This window comes from Jaculus jaculus, chromosome 7 (genome assembly GCF_020740685.1).
Source record: "Jaculus jaculus isolate mJacJac1 chromosome 7, mJacJac1.mat.Y.cur, whole genome shotgun sequence".
Taxonomy (NCBI): Eukaryota; Metazoa; Chordata; class Mammalia; order Rodentia; family Dipodidae; genus Jaculus; species Jaculus jaculus.
Window position 1 is genome coordinate 85287031 of NC_059108.1, and position 24769 is coordinate 85311799.

General features: G+C 45.9%; 1 protein-coding gene and 1 pseudogene across 1 annotated transcript; both read right to left on the reverse strand.

The window, feature by feature from the left end:
• Nucleotides 1–7108: 7108 nt before the first annotated feature.
• LOC123462093 (pre-mRNA-splicing factor SYF1-like) lies at nucleotides 7109–9676 on the reverse strand. Its single transcript, XM_045154168.1, has one exon. The coding sequence runs from the start codon at nucleotides 9674–9676 to the stop codon at nucleotides 7109–7111; it is 2568 nt and encodes an 855-aa protein (XP_045010103.1).
• Nucleotides 9677–19506: 9830 nt separating this feature from the next.
• On the reverse strand, nucleotides 19507–23344 carry LOC123462322 (annotated as a pseudogene).
• Between the last annotated feature and the right edge of the window lie 1425 nt (nucleotides 23345–24769).

The following is a 24769-nucleotide window of genomic DNA, read 5'->3' on the forward strand; positions in this document are numbered from 1 at the left end:
TGAGGAACTTTGCCTAGACTGGGCTAGCAGTTTCTGAGAGAAGCATGCTCTTATGCCAGTGTCCTGAGAAGTTGTGCAGGGTTGTTTATGTAGAAATGAACTGGTGTGAGCAGAAGGATATAGCACCGAAAGAAAACTTTTGTGGTGAACTGCAGCCCATTCAGCTGCAGTTGAGAAATTACAACCTTTGAGACCTGGCCAGCTGACCTACACTGGGCCAACAGGAAGAATGGACACTCTTTGGAAGGGCTCTGAGTGCTCAAGGAGTGTCCTATTCTTCATTTATTCATTTGAGAGAGAGTGAGAGAGAAAGAGGCAGAGAGAGAGAGAGAATGAGCGCGCCAGGGCCTCCAGCCACTGCAAAGGAACTCCAGACGCGTGCGCCCCCTTGTGCATCTGGGTAACGTGGGTCCTGGAGAATTGAGCCTCGAACCGGGGTCCTTAGGCTTCACAGGCAAGCACTTAACTGCTAAGCCATCTCTCCAGCCCCCGTGCGTATTCTTCCAAGTCTGCTGTATTCCCCCCTGAATTAATAAATTGGCACCCTACCTGGTATTATGGAGTATTAGAAATGCAGTAACGAGAGGGTCATTGAGTTTCCAACACAGTCTTGTGTTTGGAAATGGCCATGGGCAGTGTGAAGCAGGTTTGCTGCATCCCTGCATGGAGACCCCATGTGGGTGAACCATAAGTTGTACTGGAGACCAGGTTTAAATGCAGGGACCACGAGATCGCTACTAAGGAGCTGCCGGCCCCTGTGAAGTTTTCCAGATCTGTGAGTAGCCTAGCTGGAGGGTCAGAATTGGAATACCAGAGACTTGCTGCTGGTTAGAATTATCAGACATGGAGATTTGTCACTGGCTGGAGTTGTTGGACTTGGAGTTACACAGTTTGATATTTGCCCTGGTTGTTTTAAATCTTGTATTGGTGGAATATTTCTTTACTATGCCTGCCATTTTTTGCAGTGTGAATGTTTATTCTGTGCCATTATGGTTTTTTGAGGTTATTTTTTGGTATTATGGCTCAGTTAAAAGATCTTGGACTATGGGTATACACGAATAGCATTGGAACAGAGAAAAGCCATGGGGTCTTTTAAAGTTGGAATGAATACATTGAATTTTACATTGTTTTTGGTTATCAGTTTATGTGGGCTAAAGGTGAAAGTGGTGGTTTCATTCAGGTGTCCACCATAAACATAGGTATTCTGAATGCTAGTCTCCCCAGCTGATGACAAGCAGAAATTTATGCCTCCTACAGGCAGTGTGCTGTTGGGGGCAGGCTTATGGGTGTTGTAGCCAGTTTCCCCTTGCCAGTGTTTGGCACACTCTCCTGTTGCTATTTTCCACTTATGTAGGCCAGGGGGTGATGTCCACCCTCTGCTCATGCCATCATTTTCCGCTGCCATTGGGGAGCTGTCCCTCGAGCCTGTATGACAAAATCAACCTCTTTTTCCCAGAAGCTGCTCTTGGATGGGTGATTTTTACCAGCAATGAGAACTGGACTGCAACAGTTGGGCTTGACACACACACACACACACACACACACACACAAAAAAAAAAAAAAAAAAAAAAGAGAGAGAGAAAGAAAGAGAGAGACAGACAGACAGAGGGAGAGAGAATCAAAACCAAAATCTAATTTCTGTTTTGTTAGTGTTGGGATCCTTTTCAAAGTCACTATGTACCAATGAATAACTTAGCAGAACTTTTAGTTTTAAGAATTTATTGCTCTGTTCTTTTACAAAAAAAGGTTGATTCTTCAAGATGTGTCTGATCTCAAACTGCTGGGCTCAAACGACTCTCCCGTCTCAGTCTTCCTAGGAGCTGGGCTTAGAGGCACGCGCCATTTGCCCACCTGTTGTCCATTTCTTCACTTGCTTGTTTCATACCGGAGTTGTCACTTTAAAAGGAAACTGTCTTAGTCAACTCTTCCATTTGCAGGGGGATCCCTAGGAAATAATGAGAAAACATACATTTCCTAAGATCTATTATGATTCAAGAGCATACAGAATGATTTTCAATAGATCTTTAATTTCCAATTGCCATCAGCTGGGGAGAGTAGTATTCAAAATACCGAAGTTTATGGAGGACACCTGAATCAAACCACCACACCAACAAACTGATGTGGTTTTGTTTTGAAATTTTTTTATTTGAGAGTGTGCGTGAGCAAGAAGCAGATAGGCAACAAGAGAGTGGGCACGCCAGCTGTTGCAAAGGAACTCCAGATGCATGTGCCACCATGGGCATATGGCTTTAAGGGGAATCGAACCTCGGTTCATTTGGCTTTGTAGGCAAGCAACTTATCCACTAAACCATTCTCCACCACCCAGATGGCCATTTTTTTATACAAGTGGAAGTATTGGCTTGATATGGTCTCCTGAATTTTGGGATTAAAGTCATGTGCCTCTTTTCCCAGCATGAATGCCACTTTCAATTTTCATTATGAAATAACAATTGGGGTTGGGCATGAAGTTCTGCTGGTAGTGTGCCTGCCCAGTGTGTGCAAATCATGGGCTCAATCCCCAGCACTATGTAAACTGGACATGGTGGCATGGGCCTGTCTTCCCAGCACTTGAGCATGGAGGGTAAGGCGTTCAGGGCACCCTGCATAGTGAGGTAGAGGACAGCCTGGGGTACATGTGACTTTGTCTCTAATCATCACAATTGCCTCAATACGACCTTTATGACCTGTTGAAAGGCCACATTTCTGAAGGTGACATGCTGAATTACTAGTCTGGGGACTTAGTCAGATGTGTGTAAGAAAGGAAGACATCCTCTTCACCGAGTTTTCAATCCAACTAGCATCTCTTCTATTTTGATGACATTACTTTTTCCCTGTTGTTAATGCAGGTCTTGTGTAGGTGGTATCATGACTACCATAGTGACTTTGTGACAGGATGAGCTTTGCAAAGCATTCAAACCCTTCCTTTGGCTCTTAGATTCTTCCTACCACCTCTTCTATAATGATCCATAGACGGTGTGACATAGATGTCTCACTTAGTGGGGAACACCCCACTGTCACCACTTCTCAGCTCTTTGGTGAGGGCTGAGTTTCTATAGTGGTTGTCATCATCTGAAAAGATAAGCTTCTGTAACCAAAAGTGATAGTAGCATACGTATGAACATAAGTATTTAGAGGGTGGTTTTCCATGTATAATACATTCACTTAACCAGATAATACTAGTTTATCCACCTATGGCTATTACTTTTCCTGTCTTAGACTTTAAAAATATTTTATTTATTAATTTATTTGAGAGAGATTGCATGTGCTATCCACTACAAATGAACTCCATTGTTCAGCTTGTGCATCTGCCTTACATGGGTCCTGGGAAATTGGACCTGGGTCCTTTGACTTTTTGGGCAAGTGCCTTAATCACTAAGCCATCACTCCAACCATAGGCTTTTTTTGTTTGTTTTGGTTTTTCGAGGTTGGGTCTCCCTGTAGCCCACGTTGAGCTGGAATTCACTATGTAGCCTCAGGGTGGCCTTGAACTCATGGCAATCCTCCTATTTCTGCTTCCCAATTGCTGGGATTAAACACATGCACCACCATGCATGGCCAGCTATAGGCTTTTCTTTTTTTTTTCTGACATAGGCTTATTTTTTTAATGTTTATTTTTTATTAGCATTTTCCACGATTATAAAAAAAATCCCATGTTAATTCCCCCCTCCCCACACTTTCCCCTTTGAAATTCCATTCTCCATCATATTACCTACCCATCCCAATCATTGTACTTACATATATACAATATCAACCTATTAAGTACCCTCCTCCCTTCCTTTTTCTTCCCTTTATGTCTCCTTTTTAACTTACTGGCCTCTGCCACCAAGTATTTATATTCTCCTGCAGAAGCCCAGTCATCTGTAGCTAGGATCCACATATGAGAGAGAACATGTGGCGCTTGGCTTTCTGGGCCTGGGTTACCTCACTTAGTATAATCCTTTCCCGGTCCATCCATTTTTCTGCAAATTTCATAACTTCATTTTTCTTTACCGCTGAGTAGAGCTCCATGGTATAAATGTGCCACATCTTCATTAGCCACTCATCTGTTGAGGGACATCTAGGCTGGTTCCATTTCCCATCTATTATAAATTGAGCAGCAATAAACATGGTTGAGCACTACTTCTAAGGCAATGAGATGAGTCCTTAGGCTATATATATGTCAAATAAAAAATATTTTATTTGACAGAGAGAAAAAGACAAAAATAGAGAACTGGCATGCCATGCCATCTAGCCACTGCAAGCGAACTTGAGACCCATGCGTCCCCTTGTGCAATCTAGCTAACATGGCTCATGGGGAATCATACCTGGGTCCTTTGCTTTGTAGGCAAATGCCTTAACTGCTAAGACATCCCTCCAGCCACAGACTTTTTAAAAGCATTTTTATAATCTTTTTAATAGAAGTAGGGGGATAGAGTAGCTTGGGTACACCATGGCTCACTCGCACTGCAAAGAAACTCCATATATGTGTACTTCTTTGTGAATTTGGCTTATGTGGATGAATGCAGGCCATCAGGCTTTGCAAGCAAGAGCCTTTAACTGCTAAGTTCCCAGTCATATGTGTTCCGTTGTTTTCAGTATCAGGTATGAATCCTCTCTCATGGAGCAAGCCTCAAATCCAATCAGGAAGCAGCTGGTTTTCCGCATAACAGACATGCCAACATTGCACTAGTTCTCATGTTTGGTCTGGCTGCCCAGCCATAAATTTTACCAGAACCACTGCTGATTAACAGCACTGATGACTTCTCCTGCAACTGGCAACAGGGAGCAGGCTTCCACCCCAGCTCCTTCTTAATTTCTCAGTATTCTGCAGCCCAAATGTGGAGGGTTGTTTTTTCTTTAATATCTAAGGGCTGCAGAGATGGCTTAAATGTTATGGCACTTGCCTACGAAGCCCAATGATCCAGATTTGATTAGGTAGACCTCAGATACACAAGGTGGAGCATGTCCCTGGAATTTGTTTGCAGTGGCCACAGGCCATGGTGTGCCCATTCTTTCACTCTGAAAAAAAAAAAAAATCACTGAAATCAACAAATCAGTAAAATGAAATAAAGGAACAATATTTTAAAATATTGATTTATTTGAGACAGAGAGAGAGAATGTGTGTGCCAGGGTTCTATCCACTGCAAATGAACTGACACATGCACCTTGTGTATCTTCCTTTCCTGGGTCCTGCAGAATGCAACCTGGTTACTTAGGGTTCATAGGCAAAGGCCTTAACCACTAAGCCATGGCTCTAGCCCAAGGTAGAAGTTTTAACAATCGGATTATATCTTCTAGTGGTTGTGTGGCAGTCTGGTTCACATTGGTGGTAGAAATCACACAAGCAAGAGAAGCTTCTGGGAAAAAGAGATTTATTTTGGCTTACAGGGTAGAGGATAAGCCCCATGATGGTAGGGGAAAATGAGGACATGAGCAGAGGCTAGACATCACCCCTTGGCCAATGTAAGGTGGACAATAACCACAGGAGAGTGTGCCAAACACAGGCAAGGGGAAACTGCCTATAAAACCCATCAACCTGCCCCCAACAATACACTGCCCCCAGGAGGCCTTAGTTCCCATGTCACCATCAGCTGGGAAGCTAGCATTCAGAACACCTAAGTTTATGGGAGACACCTGAATCAAACCACCATGTTCCACCCCTGACCCCAAAAAACTGATAACCATACATGATATAAACAGAGAGACAAAAAAAAAAAAAAGAGAAAGAAAATCTCATTTCTGTTTTATTATGGCATTGGGGTCCTTTCCAAAGTCACTGTGTACCAATGAGTAACTTAGCAGAACTTTATTTTAAGAATTTATTACTCTTTTCTTTTATACAATAGGGTTGGTTCTTCACGATGCGTCTGATCTCAAACTACTGGACTGAAGCGACTCTCCCATCTCAGTCTTCCTAGGAGCTCGGCTGACAGGCACGCGCCATTGTGCCCACCTGTTGTCCATTTCTTCACTTGCTTGCTGCATACCGGAGTGGTCATTCAGAAGGAAAATTCCTTAGACAACTCTTCCATTTGCAGGAGGCACCCTAGGAAATAATGAGGAAACATTTCCTAAAATATATTATGATTCAAGAGAGTAAAGGAGGATTGTCAAATGGTCTTTAGTCCTAGTCTCACGAGAAGCATGAAGGGCCTTGTCACTTGCTTTAGGGGCACTGCAGGGAAGGACCTGTAGGTGACCCAGATTTCGTTCTCGGATTCCCTGACTGAAAATGCTCATGCACGGCACGCGTAACTCTTGCAAACAAATGGGTGTTTTCCTTAGAAGGCTTTCAGAATGCTCCAGGAGATGTATGGCTCTTTTCTCCTCTCATTTCATCAGCCTCAACAGAACTTCTGGGAGCTGTACCTCCAAACAGAGTGTCCTTGGGAGGTTTCCCTCCGCAGCACTGTGTCCTCTCAAACACACATGAAACCCTGTCACCTGGCCAGGGAATTTCTGCAGCATAGACCACCAGAGCTGGTGAGCATATGTCTTGCTCTGTGGTCATGTTTTCAGCCTGTGCATGAGTCTTGTTTGCTTCCTTTCTTTCAAAGCCATCAGAAGAATGGGACTGCGGTGTTTGATGATAAACTGAAATCCAGGCCACTGGTGAGCAGGGACAGGCCACGGAGACTGCCCCACTGGAAAGGTGGGATGGAGGCCAAGCGCACAAAGCCATGGATGAGACAGACTTCCATTGCTGAAAACTAGAAGCAGAATACAAGCCAGTTACTTCTCTGCATCTCATACCCATTACAATATTCCTCCACCTTTATGACCACCGCAGTGGTTTAAGTAGTTATCATGTGGAAATCAGAGCTTCCTGCTTCCTTGAGATCCCGTGTCACCATAAAGATGACATGTACCCAAACAGTGGAACCTGCCAAATGCCTCACTATCTTACTATGGTTTTTTAAATTTAGTTTGTGGCAGCAATTTTTTTTATTAGTTTTGTACTCAGTGAATACAGTCAAATTTCTATCATTGTTAGCCGCTTCCCTGTCTGTCCTCCGCCCCCTGACCCCTCTTTGTTGACATCAATCTTTTTTTTTTTTTTTTTTGATGTGCAAGGAAGAGCTGTATACAAGAGTGGTATGGGAGAGAGGCTGTGGAGAGGAAGGGTGGGTCAGTCTTCCTTTAGACTCCCAAACACAGCAGCCGGCACACTCTGCTGCTCCAGTCGGACTTCACAGGGTTCCAGATCCATCTCGTCCTCATCTTCATCCTCACCCAGCTGGATCTCCTCAGGGTTGGCCTGCTGGGCCAGCTCTGCCAGCTCCTCCTGAGATGCATCACTCCTTACAAATGAAATCTTGCTCTGGGCCCGAGAAGGCTGGTCTCGCTCTGCTTCAGCTGCTAGCTGTTCTGCACGCTGCTCCAAAAGTTTCATATCATCTATCCCGTTCTGCCCAGGGGCCAAGTCAGACACAGTACCTGTGGCACTGCCTGACACCTTAAGCATCTGTGAGGCCATGAAGTTGACCTGTGTGTTGTATGTGGCTTGTACACTACGGCGGATTCGCAGCATCTCTCTGATGGTGTCTTCATTGCCATGCTGGACCTCAAAGTCTTTCCACGTTTGCCAGAATGCCCCAGTTGTCCGGGGGTCACAGATCTGGGAGCAGAAGCTATAGATGGCCCGAGCACGGTCGATCTCTCCAAGCTTGCATTCCATGTCAGCAAACCGTAGACATATCTCACGGGCATGCTCATCAGATAGCACCTCAATAGCCTTCTGGTAGATGCTACGGGTGTGGGTGACGCCATAGATCTCTGCAGCTCGCTTGATATAGATGTTGAACATGTCATACTGCTGGGCAGGCTCCACAGCCCTTGTGGCACGGTCATACACAGCCATGACATGCCGGGCCAGGCCCCACTCCTCCTCCAGCTGTGCGTATAGCAGATACAGGGTTTTAGCGTATTTGTGGGGGCAGCCATCCAAAGCTTGCTCGAAAAGGTCCCGTGCCCGCTCCAGCTTGCAGCCCCCATAGCGGGTGATGAACTTTGTCAAGTAGGTGCTCCAGATGTCAGACACATTGGGCCACTTAAACAGTGAGATACCACGCTCGTATGCCTTGAAGCTCTCTTCAAAGTACTTGTGCTCCTCCAAGAACGTGGCATAATTGATGACAATCTGTGGTGTGGCTATGCGCAGATCCAGGATGCGGTCATACACGGCCTTAGTTGACTGGAAGGTACCCAAGCTCTCCTCCAAGTCTGCAAGCATCGACCACACCTTCAGTGACGTGTATACACGGTTCTGCACAGGCTCTGAGCCATCCAAATAGTCGGCTCGGTGGGCAGGCAGTGCAGTTGCCTTCTGCAGCAGCCGCAAAGCCTCATCATAGTTCTCATGCCGGAGCTCCAGCTCCCCGCATTGGCACCACACACTTGCCAGGTCATCAACCTGCTTGAAGTTCACTTTGGTGGCCTTCTGCAGGATGACACGGGCATCGTCCAGCTGCCCATTGTCCTCATAAAACTTGGCAAATGCGACCCACAGGGTGTGTGGCTTCCCTGTGACCTTGAAGGGGTCCACTGTCTGTATAGCTTCTGTGTATGTGTTGAGGATTTCCTGGGGATGGCCCTGATGCAGGGCCACACGTTTGTGCCACTCATGGACGTCGTGCGGGTTCTGACGCAGCCGGACACTGTTGAGGAGCAGTGGCCGTCGGCTGATAAGCCGCTCAAAGCGGGCCAGGCGTAGCTCAAGATCCACGGCATCCTCCTCCTCCCGTCCCAGCTCAGATGTGGTCTCCATCTTCGCCGCAATCATACTCTCTTCAAATTGAGCATAGCTGTCAAATACCTGTGTGAAGTCCCACACGGTCATCACAGTGCGGATGGCCTCCTCATACACATCCCGGGCCTTCTCAAAGAGGCCACTGCGGATGTAGTAGTCTGACAGTGAGCACCAGAGCTTGCCCTGCTGGTCAGTGAAGTGGGTAAGCCCTCCACGGATGATGGCATCCACGTTGAGGGATTGTACCTTGTCTGGGTTCTGGGAGATGAGGTCGCACAGCTCATGCCACAGCTGGTACTTGGACTTGCCAACCTTGGATACAAAGTTCTCATCATTCACCAGAGTGGCCAGAAGCTGTGCAGCCTCATCCAGGCGGTCAATTGACTTGAGGTACTCGATGTACTCCTCAGCACTCTTGGGGCTCAGCTTGAGGAAACGCCGGTAGACTCGAACAGCAGTCTCAGGCAGTGGGTGGGAGCGCACAAAATGCAGGTACAGTGGCCAAATACTAGAGTGCTGTGTGATAGGTAGAGCCCGGAGGGCACGGTCAAAGGTGTGGCGTGTACGTGTGACACATGCCTGGCCCATGAGGAACTGGCAGTAGTCAAGCCACAGACGGGGCATCTTGTGCATAAATAACAAAGCCCTCTTATGGCAGTTGTTGACATCTTCATAGGCGGGGTCAGTCACACAGAGATGCTTGACCTGTGCTCGGCGTGCCTTCAAGTAACGATACCACAGTTTGTAGCTGCAAGGCAGCAGTTTGAGTGCCCGCTCATATAGCTGATTGAGCCGGGGCTTTGGAGCCCCTTGCTTGAACTCAATGTAACGGAGCCAGCATTTGACAGAGAATGGGTTTTGCATGATTTCTTCCTCATAGGGAAGGTCCTCTTCCTCAAAGACAAGATCCTCTCGCTCAGACCGCTGAATTCGCGCCACCACCTCCATTTTTCTGGCTCCCTGCATCAATCTGTTTTTTAAAATAGGAGAAAAGGGTTTATTTTGGTTTACAAACATGCGGCGAGACTCTAGGATGGCAGGGAATACATGGCATGAGCAGAGGGTGGACAACAACAGAAGAAGAGTATGCCAAACACTGGCAAGGGGAGGCTGGCTATAACACCCGTAAGCCAACACACCACCTCCAGGATGCTCCAATTCCCTAATTTCCACCATCCAGGGACGTAGCATCCAGAATACATGAATTTACTGGGACACTAAATTAAAACCACCATAATCACCACGTGAGTTTGAAGCCAGCCTGGGCTACAGAGTAAAGAGGCCAGCTCCTCCTGGCCTTGTAGGGTAACAACTTACCTTCAAAAAAAAAAAAAAAAACCTAACAGGGCCAGGTATGGTGATACACATGTCTAATCCCAGCACTTGCAAGGCTGAGGTAGGAAGATCACCATGACTTCAAGCCAAGCCAGGGACAGAGTGAGACCCTACCTCTAACAAAACAAAAAAGAAGCCAGGGTTGGAGAGATGGATTAGCAGTTAAAGCACTTGCCAACAAAGCCTAAGTATATAGATTTGATTCTCTAGGTCCGACATAAGCCAGATGCACAAGATGGCACATGCTTCTGGAATTTGTTTGCAGTGGCTAGAGACCCTGGCAAGCCCATTCTCTCTCACTAAGTAAAAAAAAAAAAAGGAAAGAAAGAAAGTGGAATTGAAAAAGGCAAAGGGGAAAAAACATAGCTCAGGCTAGCCTGGAACTGTGTAGCTGAGGATGGTTTGATCTTATCCTCCTGCCTCCACCTCCAAAGTGCTGCAGTACAAATGTGACTGCCATACACCCAGCCTGCAGACGATCTTGTGTCCCCCCTTAAAGGCTATTGTGTACTGAAGCATGTAACAACCAGCTACCCACTCTCCTCTTCTGACAGCTCTCACACACAGCTGACATCAACAAAACAGCATCTAAGTTTTTATTCATGTGGACTGTTAAAGCATCCATACCAGTGTGACTGGGGGTGGGGAGCAGGGCAGGAGAAAGAATTCTGCTCTATTGGTAATAAAGCTCCAGGTTCCTTCCCTCATTAATTTCATAGTCTCCCAGTGATACGTGGTCCTTAAATATCGTGTACCATTTTTTAAGGACAACTTGTCCCCACAGGTGCCAGTTTGAGCTGTGATCAGTCTAAAGTCCCCAATGGTGTCATCGGTGTTGCACTCCATGCAAACTTTCTTCCCCAGACAACATCGGTCCTTCTGACTGGAGCTATAGAGTAAGTGGTGGAAGGCAACAGAATCAGGGTTTCCTGGGTGTACCCAGGCACCAGAAGCCCCACATACAATTGCCACCAGATCCCAGGACCTAAGATACATGCTTGAATTGTCTGTTAACTTCCTCTAACCAGACATCAATTTTTAAGGTAGAGTCTCGCTCTAGGCTCATGCTGGCCTCAAACTCAGTGACCCTCTCTCTCTGCCTCCCCAGTGCCAGCAAGTGCCACCACACTCTGCAGTGGTGTGATCAAACTTGCCCCTATTCTTTCTTTTCTGTCTCCCACTGAACCACTGCTTCTCTATTGGTCTCCTCCTACTTTAATGTCGTTTTTCCTATGAAGGTTACTTGCATGCACATGTGCGTGGAGGGTTTAATGGAGCCTGGTGATCTTACCAGTGTGTAAACACTGACGGTGCCTCTGTTTCCCTGGTGACGGTCATCAGCCACCAGCTACTCAGGGAGCGATGGAGGCTCTGGAGGCCCTGGAACTCAAACCACAGCAGGCAGAGGACTCACACCTGACATTCCATTTGGATTACCTTGAGTTCCTGTCTAGCTACAGAGTAATGCCCTGTCTCAAAGCAAAATATAAAATTCCAGGGCCCTGGGCTGAGATAGATGGTTTGCGGCCAACCTGAGACTACATAGTAAATTCCAGATCAGCCGTGGCTAGAATGAAACCCTACCTCCAACAACAACAGCAAAAATTTCAGGTCAGTCTGGGGCTCAAGTGAGATTCAGATTCAATTCTTCAGTACCTATGAAAGCCAGATGCACAAGGTGGTACAGGCATCTGGATTTTACTTGCAGTAAGCGGAGGCCCTGATGTGCCCAATCTCTCTACCTCTTAACCCCACTCCCTCATATTAATGAAAAAAAAAAAATTTCAACCTGGACTCGAGTAAGACCCTACCATGAAAAACAAAAAAATAAGCCAATGGTGGTGAAGCATGTCTTTAATCCCAACTCTGGTGAGGCAGAGGTATGAGGGTTGCCACGAGTTTAAGTTCACCATGAGACTACATTGAAATCCAGGTCACCCTAGGCAAGGGTGAGACCCTTCCTGGAAAATAAATAAAAAATGAGAAATACAAAAACAAACATATAAAAGAATAAATAAAACATTGCAGTAGAGTAACTTGACAATCAGAAAATAAGAACAGAGCTGGGTGTGGCAATGCATGCCATTAATCCCAGCACAGGTAGGTGGATGGATCACTGTGAGTTCAACCATCCTGAGATTACAGAATGAATTCCAGGTCAGCCTGAGCTAGAGTGAAACCCTACTTCAGAAAAAAAATAAATAAATAAATAAAATCAGGCATGGCAATACACACCTTTAATGCCAGCGGGGAGGACACTGATGTAGGAAGATCTATCTCTGAGCATTCAACAATAGGCAGGGACTACATAAGTAAATTCCACATTAGCCTGGCCTAGAGTGGTATCCTACCTCAAAAATTAAAATAAAATAAAAATTTTCAAATATAGCTAGGGGTATAATGCTTGCCCATCCTCCTAACCCTGAACATAAAGACAAGGTAGTTAGTCTAGAAGGATCGCAGAAAGTTCTGGCCCAACTGGGCTACAGCGTGAATTTCAGGTCAGTCTGAGCTAGAGTAAAACCCTGCCACAGAGTTATAACTCAGCTGGGTGTGCTAGCATACACCTTCAGTCCCCACAATTAGCAGGCAGAGTTAGGATTGCCATGAGTTCAAGGCCATCCTGAGACTACATAGTGACTTCCAGGTGAGCCTGGACTACAGTGAGGCTCTGCCATGAAAGAAATAAACAACACAAAATCAGGCATGGTGACGCACTCGGGATGGAGAATTAGGAGACCTTTGTGCGTTCAAAGCCACCATGAGACTATATAGTGAATTCCATGTCAGCCTGTGCTAGAAAAGACCCTACCGCAAAAACCGAAAAATAAATAAATGATACAAACATACCACAACACAAGATAATGTGAGATGGTGGAATCTAAGCCATGTGCATCGTGAGGTATGGATATTAAATTGGCTGAAAAATAAGGCCATGATGGAGGGCATGGTGACTCATGCCTTTAAGACCAGCACTTGGGAGGCACAGGCAGGAGGACTGCTGTGAGCTTCAGGCCACCCTGAGACTGCTGAATGAATTACACGTCAGACTGGGCTAGGAGAGAACCTACCTCAAAAACAAAGAGGGGTGCAGCTAGAGAGATAGCTCAGCAGTTAAAGACATTTGTTCTAAAAACCTGCCACACAGGGTTCATTACCCAGTCACCCACAGAAGTCTGAAAACAAAAGTGGCCACAGCATCTGGAGTTCTTTAGCAAGGGCAAGAAAGCCTGGTACAAGCATGAAAAAAAAAAAAAAGTAAGCATAAATAAGAATACTCAGGGCTGAAGAGATGCCTTAGCGATTAAGGCGCTTGCCTACAGGCCTTACAACGTTCGATTCTCCAGGTCCTGCATTACCCAAGTGCACATTGTGGCACATGCTTATGGAGTTGGTATGCACTGGCTGGAGGACCTGGCATGCTCATTCTCTCTCTCATTCTCTTTCTCTGTATGTATTAAATAAACAAAACAGTGCAAAAAATTTAAAAAGAAAAAGAATAATCAATAATAAAAGGCAGAAGAGCTGGTCGTGGAGGCACACACCTTTAATCCCAGCACTGGAGAGGCAGAGATAGGAGGATCACCATGAGTTCCAGGCCATCCTGAGACTACATAGTTAAAATTCCAGGCAAGCCTGGGTTAGAGTGAGACCTTTCTTAGAAAAATAAAATCAGGGACAGAGGGCTAGAGAGATGGCTTAGCGGTTAAGCACTTGTCTGTGAAGCCTAAGGACCCCGGTTAAAGGCTCCATTCCCCAGGACCCACGTTAGCCAGATGCACAAGGGGGTGCACGCATCTGGAGTTCATTTGCAGTGGCTGGATGCCCTGGCGTGCCCATATTCTCTCTCTCACTCTCTCTCTGCCTCTTTCTCTCTCGGTTGCTCTCAAATAAATAAATAAAAATGAACAAAAAAATTTAAAAAAAAATCAGGGACAGAGGCCTTGGGTGACCTTGGAATCTCAAAACAAGGCTTACAGGGTTGCATACATAAGAGCCCCTCAATGGCCTTGAGAACCCATCCCCTCAGCTTTTGCTTCTCAGAGAAGCTCTCCCCTCCCAAACCCTTGCCTGATCCTTGGGGAGTCTTTCCCTGTTGACCTTGTGCCCCACCATCTCCTACGCAGCCTGACTACCTCGCTACCTGCCTCCCCACCCAGCCCTGCCCTGCCCTTACCTGATATCTGCTCACCGAGGAGAAGATGCTCACCAGCTAGTGGCACAGAGCAGCCAACTGTGAGCCAGAAGCTTCTCTAGGAGGAACCTCTTCTGTGACTCCTGCTTTTATGCTGCCAGACAGGAACTGATGTGAGGCACCACCCACACCACGCCCAATTTAATAGAATCTCACTCTAGGCCAGGCTGGCCTTGAACTCACAGTGATCCTCCTTCCTAGGTCTCTGATGCAGTGCTGGGATTAAAGGCGTGTGCTACCAACCACACCTTATTATTGTTTTGTTTGTTTTCTGTAGGGTCTCACTCTACCCAGGCTGACCTGGAACTCAATATCACAGTCCTACCTAGGACTTGATACAGGGCTGGGGTTAAAGGTGTGAGCTAGCAAGCCTGGCCTACACTATTTTTCTTTTCTGATGCATGGTCTCAGTCTGTGGCAGCTAACCTGGAACTCACCACCTGGATCCTCTGACCTCAGCCTCCCAAGTGCTGGGATTAAAGGTTTTATGAAGGAGTGGGGAAATGGCTTAGCAGTTGTAGCATTTGCCTGTGAAGCCTAAGGACCCAGGTTTGATTTCCCAGGACCCAGACAAGCCAGATATACAAGGGGGCACATCTGTCTGGAGTTCCTATGCACTGGCTAGAGGCCTTAGAGTGCCCATTCTCTCTTTCTATCTGTCTCTTTTTCATAAACACATAAATAAAATATTTGTTTTACAAAAGTTTTATCATTATCCCTGGGTAGCACAGACATACATTGATTGATTGATTGATTAATGTGAGTGAGAGAGACAGAGAGATAAAGAGAGAAAATATATGTACCAAGGCCTCTAGCCACTGCAAAGGAACTCCACAGAGATATGTGCAACCATGAGCTTCTGACTTATGTGTCCTCTAGGCAATGGAACCAGCATCCTTTGGCTCTGTAGGCAAACACATTAACCATGAAGCCAAGTCTCCAGCCCACTTACAGTTTTTTTTTTTTTTTTGGAGTAGGTCTCACAATGTAGCCCAGGCTAGCCACAAATTTTTACTCCTTCACAAAACTTCAAACTCTCATGTGGTGGGATTATAAGCATTTGTCCCTACCCAGACATCAACCACCACCATTCACTGTTTTGTTTCATTCAGAGGAGGTGTTCCAGTTTACCCAGGCTGACCTTGAACTCTAGATCCTTCTGCCAAAGCCTGTCAAGTGTAGGTAAGGATTACCAGCTGCAGAGTCTAGGTCTGCCCTTCTAGAACCCTTTCCTGAGTCCTCTCCCAGTTTTCCCTCTTTGGGGCTGGGATGCAGTGCAGTGGTTCAGCACTATTCTTAATATAGATTTGTTTTTAAAATACATTTTTTTCGCTGGGTGTTGTGGCGCATGCCTTTAATCCCAGCTTTTGGTAAGTAGAGGTAGGAGGATCACTGTAAGTTCAAGGCCACCCTGAGACTAAATAGAGAGTTCCAGGTCAGCCTGAGCTAATGTGAGACCCTACCTCGAAAAACAAAAATAAAGAAATAAAAATATATTATTTTCAGCCAGGTATGGGGTATGTACCTTTAATCACAGCATTTAGGAGGCAGAGGAAGGAGGATTGCCCTGAATTTGAGGCCACCCTGAGATTACAGAGTAAATTCCATATCAGCCTGGGCCAGAGTGAGACCCTACCTCGAACCCCCTCAAATATATATATATATGTTTCGAGGAGAGAAAGAGACAGAAGACAGAGAATGGGAACACCAGGGCCTCCTGCCAATGCAAATCAACTCCAGACACATATGCCCCCTTGTGTATCTGGCTTATTTGGGTCTTGAGGAATTGAACCGGGGTGCTTTGGCTTTGCAGGCAAGCGCCTTAACTGCAAGCCATCCCTCCAGCCTGCGCTGGGGGTTTTATGTCTGCAGTGCAAAACTGGATTATATCATCAGTGGCAGAAATGCATACTTCAAAAAATTTAGGCTGGCAAGGTATGGTGGGCACACATTCAATTCCAGCACTGGGGAGGCAGAGGTAGGAAGATCTTTGTCAGTCCAATGCCAGCCAGGAGTACACAGTGAGTTCCAGGGAAGCCTGGAGTGGGACCCTACCTTAAAGGCAACCACACAAAGGTGGTGCAGGTGATTAGGTTAGATCCACATTACTCTTGGGTCTCAGTAAACAGCCTGCTATGTCACTCATGCCTGTAATTTCTTTTTTTATTTTTAATAATTTTGTTTATTTTGTATTTATTTGAGAGTGACAGACAGGCAGAGAAAGAAGTAGAGAGAGAGAGGTAGAGAGAATGAATGGACGTGCCAGGGCCTCCAGCCACTGCAAACGAACTCCAGACACGTGCTCCCCTTTGTGCATCTGGCTAACGTGAGTCCTGGAGAATAGAGCCTCAAATCGGGGTCCTTCATATGCAAGCGCTTAACTGCTGAGCCATCTCTCCAGCCCCATGCCTGTAATTTCTACATGTGATAGGCTGGGCCACATCATGAGACTCCCAATTTCAAAAGTAAAACTAAGGAAGAGCGAGGCAGGAAGAAAGGAAAGGAAAAAGAAAAGAAGACCTTGTGTCAACTGTAATATCCAGTGTCTACACAAAGCTTTATTTCTTCAACCCATATCTCTTCCCTTAGAACAAAGTCAGTAGAATAAGGATGCTGAAAATCATACTGTAGAAAGACAATTGGAGGGAGCATTGAAATTCTTTCTTCTGTCTCTATCTCTCTCTCTCCCTCTCTTTACTTCCTCTCTTTCTACTACTATTTTATTTATTTCATATACATATATATACATATATACATTTATTTATTATTACATATACACATGTACATTTATTAAAAAATTTATTTATGCTTTGTTCGGTTTTTTTTTTTTTTTTTTTGTTTTTTTGAGGTAGGGTCTCACTCTAGCCCAGGATGACCTGGAATTCACTATGTAGTCTCAGGGTGGCCTCGAACTCACGGCGATGCGATCCTCCTACCTCTGCCTCCCAAGTGCTGGGATTAAAGGCATGCGCCACCACGCCCAGCTGGTTTTTTTTTTTTTTTTAATATAGGGTATTCCTCTAGCTCAGGCTGACCTTGAACTCATGGTGAACCTCCTACCTCTGCCTCCAAAGTGCGGGAATTAAAGGTGTATGCCACCTGTATTAGTCAGGGTTCTCTAGAGGAACAAAATTACCAAAATGAATTATTTTAAAAAGGGAATTTATTGGATTAGTTTACAGTAGTCCAATAGCAGTTGCAGGCCTGAGAATCACCGAACCTGGTAGCTGCTCAGTCCACGGGCCAGATGCCTCAGCAGTCCCGACCGGCACTGCAGATGGTGCCGGAAAGCCTGGAGGCCTCCTGAGGAGCCGCTGGGATTCGAACCACATGGGTCTTCAGTCAATGTTGGTCTTTAGTCCGCACTGGTCTTCAATCCACACTAGAAGGTAGGGAGCAGCTCTGGCAGCTAAGTGGAAGGACGGAAGGAAAAAAGGGAACTCTTCTACCCAGAGCTTCCTTATATCAAGTCCCTCTCTGAGCGGGGCCGCCCACTCTGGGGGAAGGGCTCACCCTGGGAGAAAGACCTCCTCCTTAGTTGATCCTTCCTAGAAGCAGCCTGTGGATTACTAAACACATCAAGTTGACAACACCGTAACTATCACACACGTGTACATTTATTAAAAAATTTATTTATGCTTTGTTCGGTTTTTTTTTTTTTTTTTTTTTTTGGTTTTTTGAGGTAGGGTCTCACTCTAGCCCAGGATGACCTGGAATTCACTATGTAGTCTCAGGGTGGCCTCGAACTCATGGCGATCCTCCTACCTCTGCCTCCCAAGTGCTGGGATTAAAGGCGTGCGCCACCACGCCCGGCTGGTTTTTTTTTTTTTTTTTAAGATAGGGTATTCCTCTAGCTCAGGCTGACCTGGAACTCATGGTGAACCTCCTACCTCTGCCTCCAAAGTGCGGGAATTAAAGGTGTATGCCACCACGCCTGGCTGCTGCTGCCTCGGCTTCTTTTTTGTTGTTGTTTTTGTTTTGTTTCTTTTATGTTTGAGGTAGAGTCTCCCTCTATCTCAGGCTCTCCTAGAATTCACTATGTAGTCCCAGGGTGGCCTCAAAGTCAAGTTGATCCTCCTACCTAAGCCTCCCAAGTGCTGGGATGAAAGGTGCACACCACCAAACCTGTTTATTTCATTCTCAAAAAATTATTTACTAGAGAGAGAGACAGAGAGAGTCGGGGATGGGGTGGAGGAGGGCAGGGAGGAGAGCCACACTGTGATTGAGGCCAGCCTTGGCTACATAGTGACTTCAAGGCCAGCCTGGGCATGTTGCTGTTGTTGGTCATGTGGAGACCCATCCTGGTGGCTTATGATTTCTACCACTGAGCGTTACCTCCAGCTGCTTTGTTCCTAGGATTTAATATTTATTTTTTATTTACTTACATTTAGTGAAAAAGAGAGAGAGAGACAGAAGGGAAATAGAGAGAATAGGCATGCTGGGGCTCCTGTGACTGGAAACTCCACATGCATGTGCCACTTTCTGTCTCTAGCTTTATTTGTTTATTTGTTAAGTTTTGCAGGCAAGTGCCTTAACCGCTGAGCCATCTCTCCACCATGAAACTTTGGTTTTGGTTTATTTTTGTTCATTTAATTGAGAGCAACAGAGAGAGAAAGAAGCAGAGATATATATAGAGAGAACAGGTGTGCCAGCGCCTCCAGCCACTGCAAAGGAACTCCAGACGCGTTCGCCCCATTGTACGTCTGGCTTCTGTGGGTCCTGTGGAATTGAGCATGTATCCGGAGTTCATTTGCAGTGGTTGGAGGCCCTGGTGTGGCCATTTTCTCTCTTTCTCTCTGCTTCTTTCTCTGTCGTTCTCAAATAAATAAATAAAAATAAACAAAAAAAGAAAGCTTCAGCTGGGTAGGGGGATGCACGCCTTTAGTCCCAGGACTTAGGAGGCAGAGCTTGGAGGATTGCCATGAGTTCCAGGTCATCCTGAGACTATATAATGACTTCCAGGTCACCTTAGGCTAGAGTAAGATCCTAACTTGAAAAACCAAACACATACAACAAAAACAACAAAAAACCTTATTGGGCTGGAGAGATGGCTCAGCAGTTAAAGTGCCTCCCTTTGAAAGGCAGGAAGGAAAATTTTAAAGTAAACTTTGGGAACAAACAGCTGCTTGCTACAGAACAGCTAGGGGTCAGCCTGAACTGTATATTCCTGGAAGAAGTAAATCAAAGATAGGCTAAAAGATAGGCTGTGGGTGGCCCAAGATATGGGTTGGTTGGGTCAACATAAACTTTATGTCCTGGGAAGAAGAAAAACAAAAATATAGTTTTAAGAAAAACCAAAATAATAAAATAATTTCCCAAGATAGCCTGACCAAGGACTTAAACTCTGGTTATGGACAAATAAGATATGTAGACATAACTGTATAAGCTTTGCAAATACCCTTGTGGACCCCCCCCCCTTTCCCTTCCTTGCTAAAAACCTATAAAAAGAAACCCCCAATAGGGCTCAGGGTCAAGTCCTCTGTCTCCTGCATGGGATAAGTATCGACCCCAGAGATCTGGTTTCCTGAGTAAAGCCTCATGCTTTTGCAGCAAGTTTGGTCTCCCATGTGTCTTTGGGTGCATGCTATCTCGGGACCTGAGTGAGGGTCTCCCTCTGGGAGTCTTTCACCTTCAAAGCCTACTAAACTCGGTTTCATTCTTTGGTACCCATATAATGCAAGATGCACAATGTGACACATGAATCTGGAATTCATTTGCAGCAACTGGAGGCTCTGGCACACCCATTGTTTCTGTCTCTCTCTCCCTTCTCTCTGTCTCTCTTTGCTAGCGAATAAGTAAATAAAAACATTTTCAGTGTGGAGAGATGGCTTAGTGCTTAAGGCACTTGCCTGTGAAGCCTAAGGACCCAGGTCCAATTCCCCAGTAATCACATAAGCCAGATGCACAAGTGGCACATGCGTCTGGAGTTCATTTGTTCTCTCTCTTGCTCTATAATAAAAATAAATAAATTATGTTAAAAAATTTAAAAAACAAAGCTTCGTTCTCAGGGTGGCGTCCAACTCTCAGTGATCCTCCTATCTCTGCCTTCTGAGTGCTGGTATTAAAGGTGTACACTACCATGCCTGGCTCAAGAGTATTTTTTAAAATAAAAAAGATTATATTTAGCCACACATGGTTGCATATACCTATAATGGTATCACTCAAAAAAATGAGGGCAATAGGATCAGGAATTTAAGGCCAGCCTGAGTTAACATGAGATTCTTTTTGTTGTTGGTGGTGCTGGTTTTTCAGGGTAGGGTCTCACTCCATCCCAGGCTGACCTGGAATTCACTATGTGGTTCTAGGCTGACCTTGAACTCACAGTGATCCTACTACTTCTGCCTATCATATGCTGGGATTAAAGGTGTGCACCACCACAACCTGCTATGAGATTCTTACCTCCAAAAAAAATCCACAAAAAATATATTTATATATCTTCTGGGACTAGGTATATAGCTCACTGGTGGAGTGATTGCACTGAAAAATAATGATAAATATGTATATAGCATAACTTAAAGATTCCACAAGGACAGAATTGTTAAAAAATAATCTTACATGTAGATAGCCTCCAACTAGCAAATAGCATTGCAGTCTTAAGTTCTAAAAATTGGAAAATACACAAAAGAATTGGTCTGGAGATAAAGATCACTGTAAGCACTTACTTGCCTGGCATGTGCAAGGCACACTGTAAATTAGGTTGTGTGTGTGCACACGTGTTTAAATTAAATATAAACAAACCAGTAAATATACCATAAAAAATGAAGCTTCTTGCCATGGGATATTGTTTACAATCATGGAAGTTGTTAAGAAGAAATAAATTAAACAAAAAAATTTAAAACAAAAGCTTCTCTTTTCAGATGGTATTGAGCAATGGGGAGATTCAAGAGTTACCAAAATGCTGAGAGGTGACAGTGTCATGTTCAGCACTACGTAAGACAATCTATCACACTCTCCATGATTCAGGAATACCTTTCAAAGAGGTGGCTGAAAGAGTGTAAGAGCCAAAGAAAGGAAGGAGTGCTTTGCCATACTGTCTTCCAGATACAAAGTGGTGGTGGTTTTCATGACTTCACTTTAGAGACAGGCTGTCATGTACCTCAGGCTGGACAGAAACTCTCTATACAGCTGAAGTTGACCTTGATCTCCTGATCTCAGCAATTCCTCCAAAACCTCAGGACTTCTGTATCGCTCTCAACCACAGACATTCAAAGTTAACCATACAGGCGCTAGAGAGAAGGCTTAGTGGTTAAGGCACTTGCCTGCACTGCCAAAGGACCCAGGTTTGATTCCCCTGTACCCAGTTAAGCCAGATGTACATGGTGACGCATATGTCTGGAGTTCATTTGCAGTGGCTAGAGACCCCGGCACTCCCATTCTTTCTCCCATTTTATTTCTCTTTCTCTCTCCCTCTCCTTTTCTTTCTCTATCTTTCTCTCAATTTCTCTGTTATTTGTAAGAAAAAAAAAGGAAGGAACAAAGGAAGGAAGACAGAAAGAAAGAAAACAAAGTTAGCCACACAGTTGCCAGAAAGATTTCCCCCTCAAGTGGAGAGTCATGGTGAGAGAGAAGAAAGAGGATGCCGGGAGAGGATTGTGATCATGATACACTGTGTAAATGTGTGGTAAGTTGGTTGTTGATAGAGAGTTTAACTTAGGACCAGGTGTGGTGGTGCACGCCTTTAATCCCAGCACTTGGGAAGCTGAGGAATGATGACCACGCTGAGCTCGAGGCCATCCTGAGACTACATACTGCATTGTGGGTCAGCCGGAGGTAGAGTGAGACTGTACCTTGACCAACCAAAAAATGAATAAATAAATAAATGAGTTAAAAATACTGGGCTGGAGGGAGAGCTCCATGGTTAATGTATTTGCCTGCAAAGCCAAAGGACCCCATGGTCCTTTGGCTTTTTAGGCAAGCGTCTTAACCGCTCAGCCATCTTCCCCAGTCCAAAGAATTTATTTTTAGCTCCAAAGACTTGAGCCACATTCTGAGCACACGAACTTTTGCTTTCTCTCCTTCCCTCATTACCTCCACATCCCACCCAGGACCACTGTGCTCTAGCTATGCACATCTGCATTTTAGAAGAGCCTTGTCCATTTGTGTTTCTGCTTTATAGTCAGGAACTGCTGACATACTGTGAATAGACTGTAAAACTTGAAGCAATGCAGATTTTGAAGGAATTATAGGTGTCTTGTGCTTTAAGACTGTCTTGTAGGATTATTCTCTAGGCAGATGAATCAAACAACTATGTAAATCACAAAAACTGAAAATGAACCAAACTGAAAAGGAAAACTTCCAGGCAGTATCTTTCTACTGTATCCTGTCATTGAAGAGAATAAACAGGACGCAAAACTCATTCCAAATTACTCTTCCTGGGCCGGAGAGATGGCTTAGCGGTTAAGTGCTTGTCTGTGAAGCCTAAGGCGTTTTCAATGTACTGCTTCATTAACGTGCAATTCACCCCTGTGAGCTTCACAGGCAGGCTTCTGTGAGGAAGTCCTGTTCCCTGCTGACAGCATTAATAATTATTTCCTTGACTCGGTGCTCTGATGGTCTGTGTACCAGGTGCTCGGACCCCAGATGGGCAAAATCAGTGTTGACCCTCATCTCCTCTAATAAGCTCCTTGGAAAATGTGAGGCCGGCAACAGTCCCTGTTTCTTGAGCCCAAGGAACAGCAAAGAAGATTCCTTCCAAAGTAGCAAAAGCTATAACACGTTCTGGATAAGTAGCGCTTTTGTCCCCAATCCAACTCAAGGCCCTCTGCCTTCTTCAAACAGGCATTGAAAAAGAATTCCATTTCTCTGGAATCTTTAATATAGGTATCAACAAGGAGCCTCTATATCTCAGAATGTATGTTTCCCTAGCAATTTGGACCCCAGAGAAAGAGCGGGCTTCTGTAATGTGAACTCCTTGGCTAAATCGGTCTACCAAGTTTCCTTATACATGCCGTCACTGGCCGCAAAGAAAGCCAGAAGATGAGATATAAAATATCTCTCCTCAGGAGTCAGGGCTTCGACTGCTGAATATCCTTGGAAAGATGCACCGGCTCAGCGGTCCAGAGGTAGGCCTCAGCGTTCTTGCACATCTTCCTGAAAACCTGGCACTGGAGACCCTGGGGGAGCAGAGCGGAGGGAAGAGGGGCCAGGGCGGGAGGGCGGGGCCAGATCTTCCCATTGGACGAGCCTGGCCCCGCCCCCGGCGCTGCCCGGCGTTCGCGCGTGGGTGGGCACTTCCGGGAAGCTCCGGAAGCCGCGGCCCTCCGCTGCGAGGCCTCAGGCTCAGGGGCAGGATAGCCAGGCCCTCTCCGCGGACACGACTCCGGACCTGTACGCCGGCCCCGGCCACCGAGGGGGTGAAGCCCGAGGAACGCTGCGGGCGGCGTCGCTGTCGCCGGTACGCGGAGAGCAGTGTTCGCGACCTCCGCCACAGTGACTGCTGGAGGCCGAGCCCCGCAGCGCCCTGTGGCTTGGCCGGTGACCTGGTCTCCTCAAGGTTCCGCGTTCACGGATAACATGAATCTTGTAACCACACTTCCCCAGCATCTTCTTTGGGCGCCAGGTTTGCCTTGGGCTCCGACACCCCGCTAACCCCTCAGACCATTGACGAAAGCCAAGCCTACAAGTTGGGGCTCTCTGGAGGCAGGCCTATCATTTCTTTTGTAGGAAAAAAAACCCCAGGGGGTCCCCACGCTCTGCCCGGATAAGGCGACACCCCAAATCACTCACTCAGGAGAAGCGGTCTTGATGCAAACTGCAAGAGGATTTTATTCCAAGCGCTCTGGGGCCCACAGTCGTACACCGCACAGGGGTAGAGGACTGCAGAGCCCCGAATGCAGGAACGGGGCAGTTTTTATAGGGTTTCTAACAAAGCCTGTGTATTAGACCAATTATTATTTAATATCAGGAGCCCCTGCAGGGTGTTAGCCAGTCAGTTTGTGCCACCCCACAGTTTCTAAGCCAATTAGTTTACTTTGTTCGAGCCCCTCATGGACCAATCATTCTCTTGTGACCTTGGAGGTCAGCATTTGCGCAGGTCCTTAGGTGGGGGTAGCAGAGTGTGGTATCAGTCTCCTGTGACCTTGGAGGTCAGCACTTGTGCAATTCCTTAGGTGGGGGTAGCAGAGTCTGGTATCAGCCTCCTATGACCTTGGTGGTCTGAGGCAGGCTGCTACAGCCTATGGTGCGAGTTACTAAGGCTTACAGTGTGGGCTACTAAGGCTTATAGTGTGGGCTATTAAGGCTTATGGTGCAGGCTATTTACAGAAACTAAATAAGTGGTCTACTTTATTACTCATTTCCCATCCCTGAGGGCTATCTCATGCCCTTTTTACCTAGTTTTATATTAGGAGTGGGCTCTGATACACTGAGAAGAGGGATTCTTTACTTGCTTCTAACAGAGAGTAAATCCTGGAGTTTGAGGTACGCAGGGGGCCCGCCTAAGCTCCCTTTGGAGTGTGATAGTATTTCTGAGCTTCTGAATTCTTGGGCCTTTCACTTTCATACCTTTGATA

Excerpts from the sequence above, each read along its gene's own strand:
- LOC123462093 (XM_045154168.1), bottom strand. The coding sequence starts at position 9,676 with ATGGAGGTGGTGGCGCGAATTCAGCGGTCTGAGCGAGAGGATCTTGTC.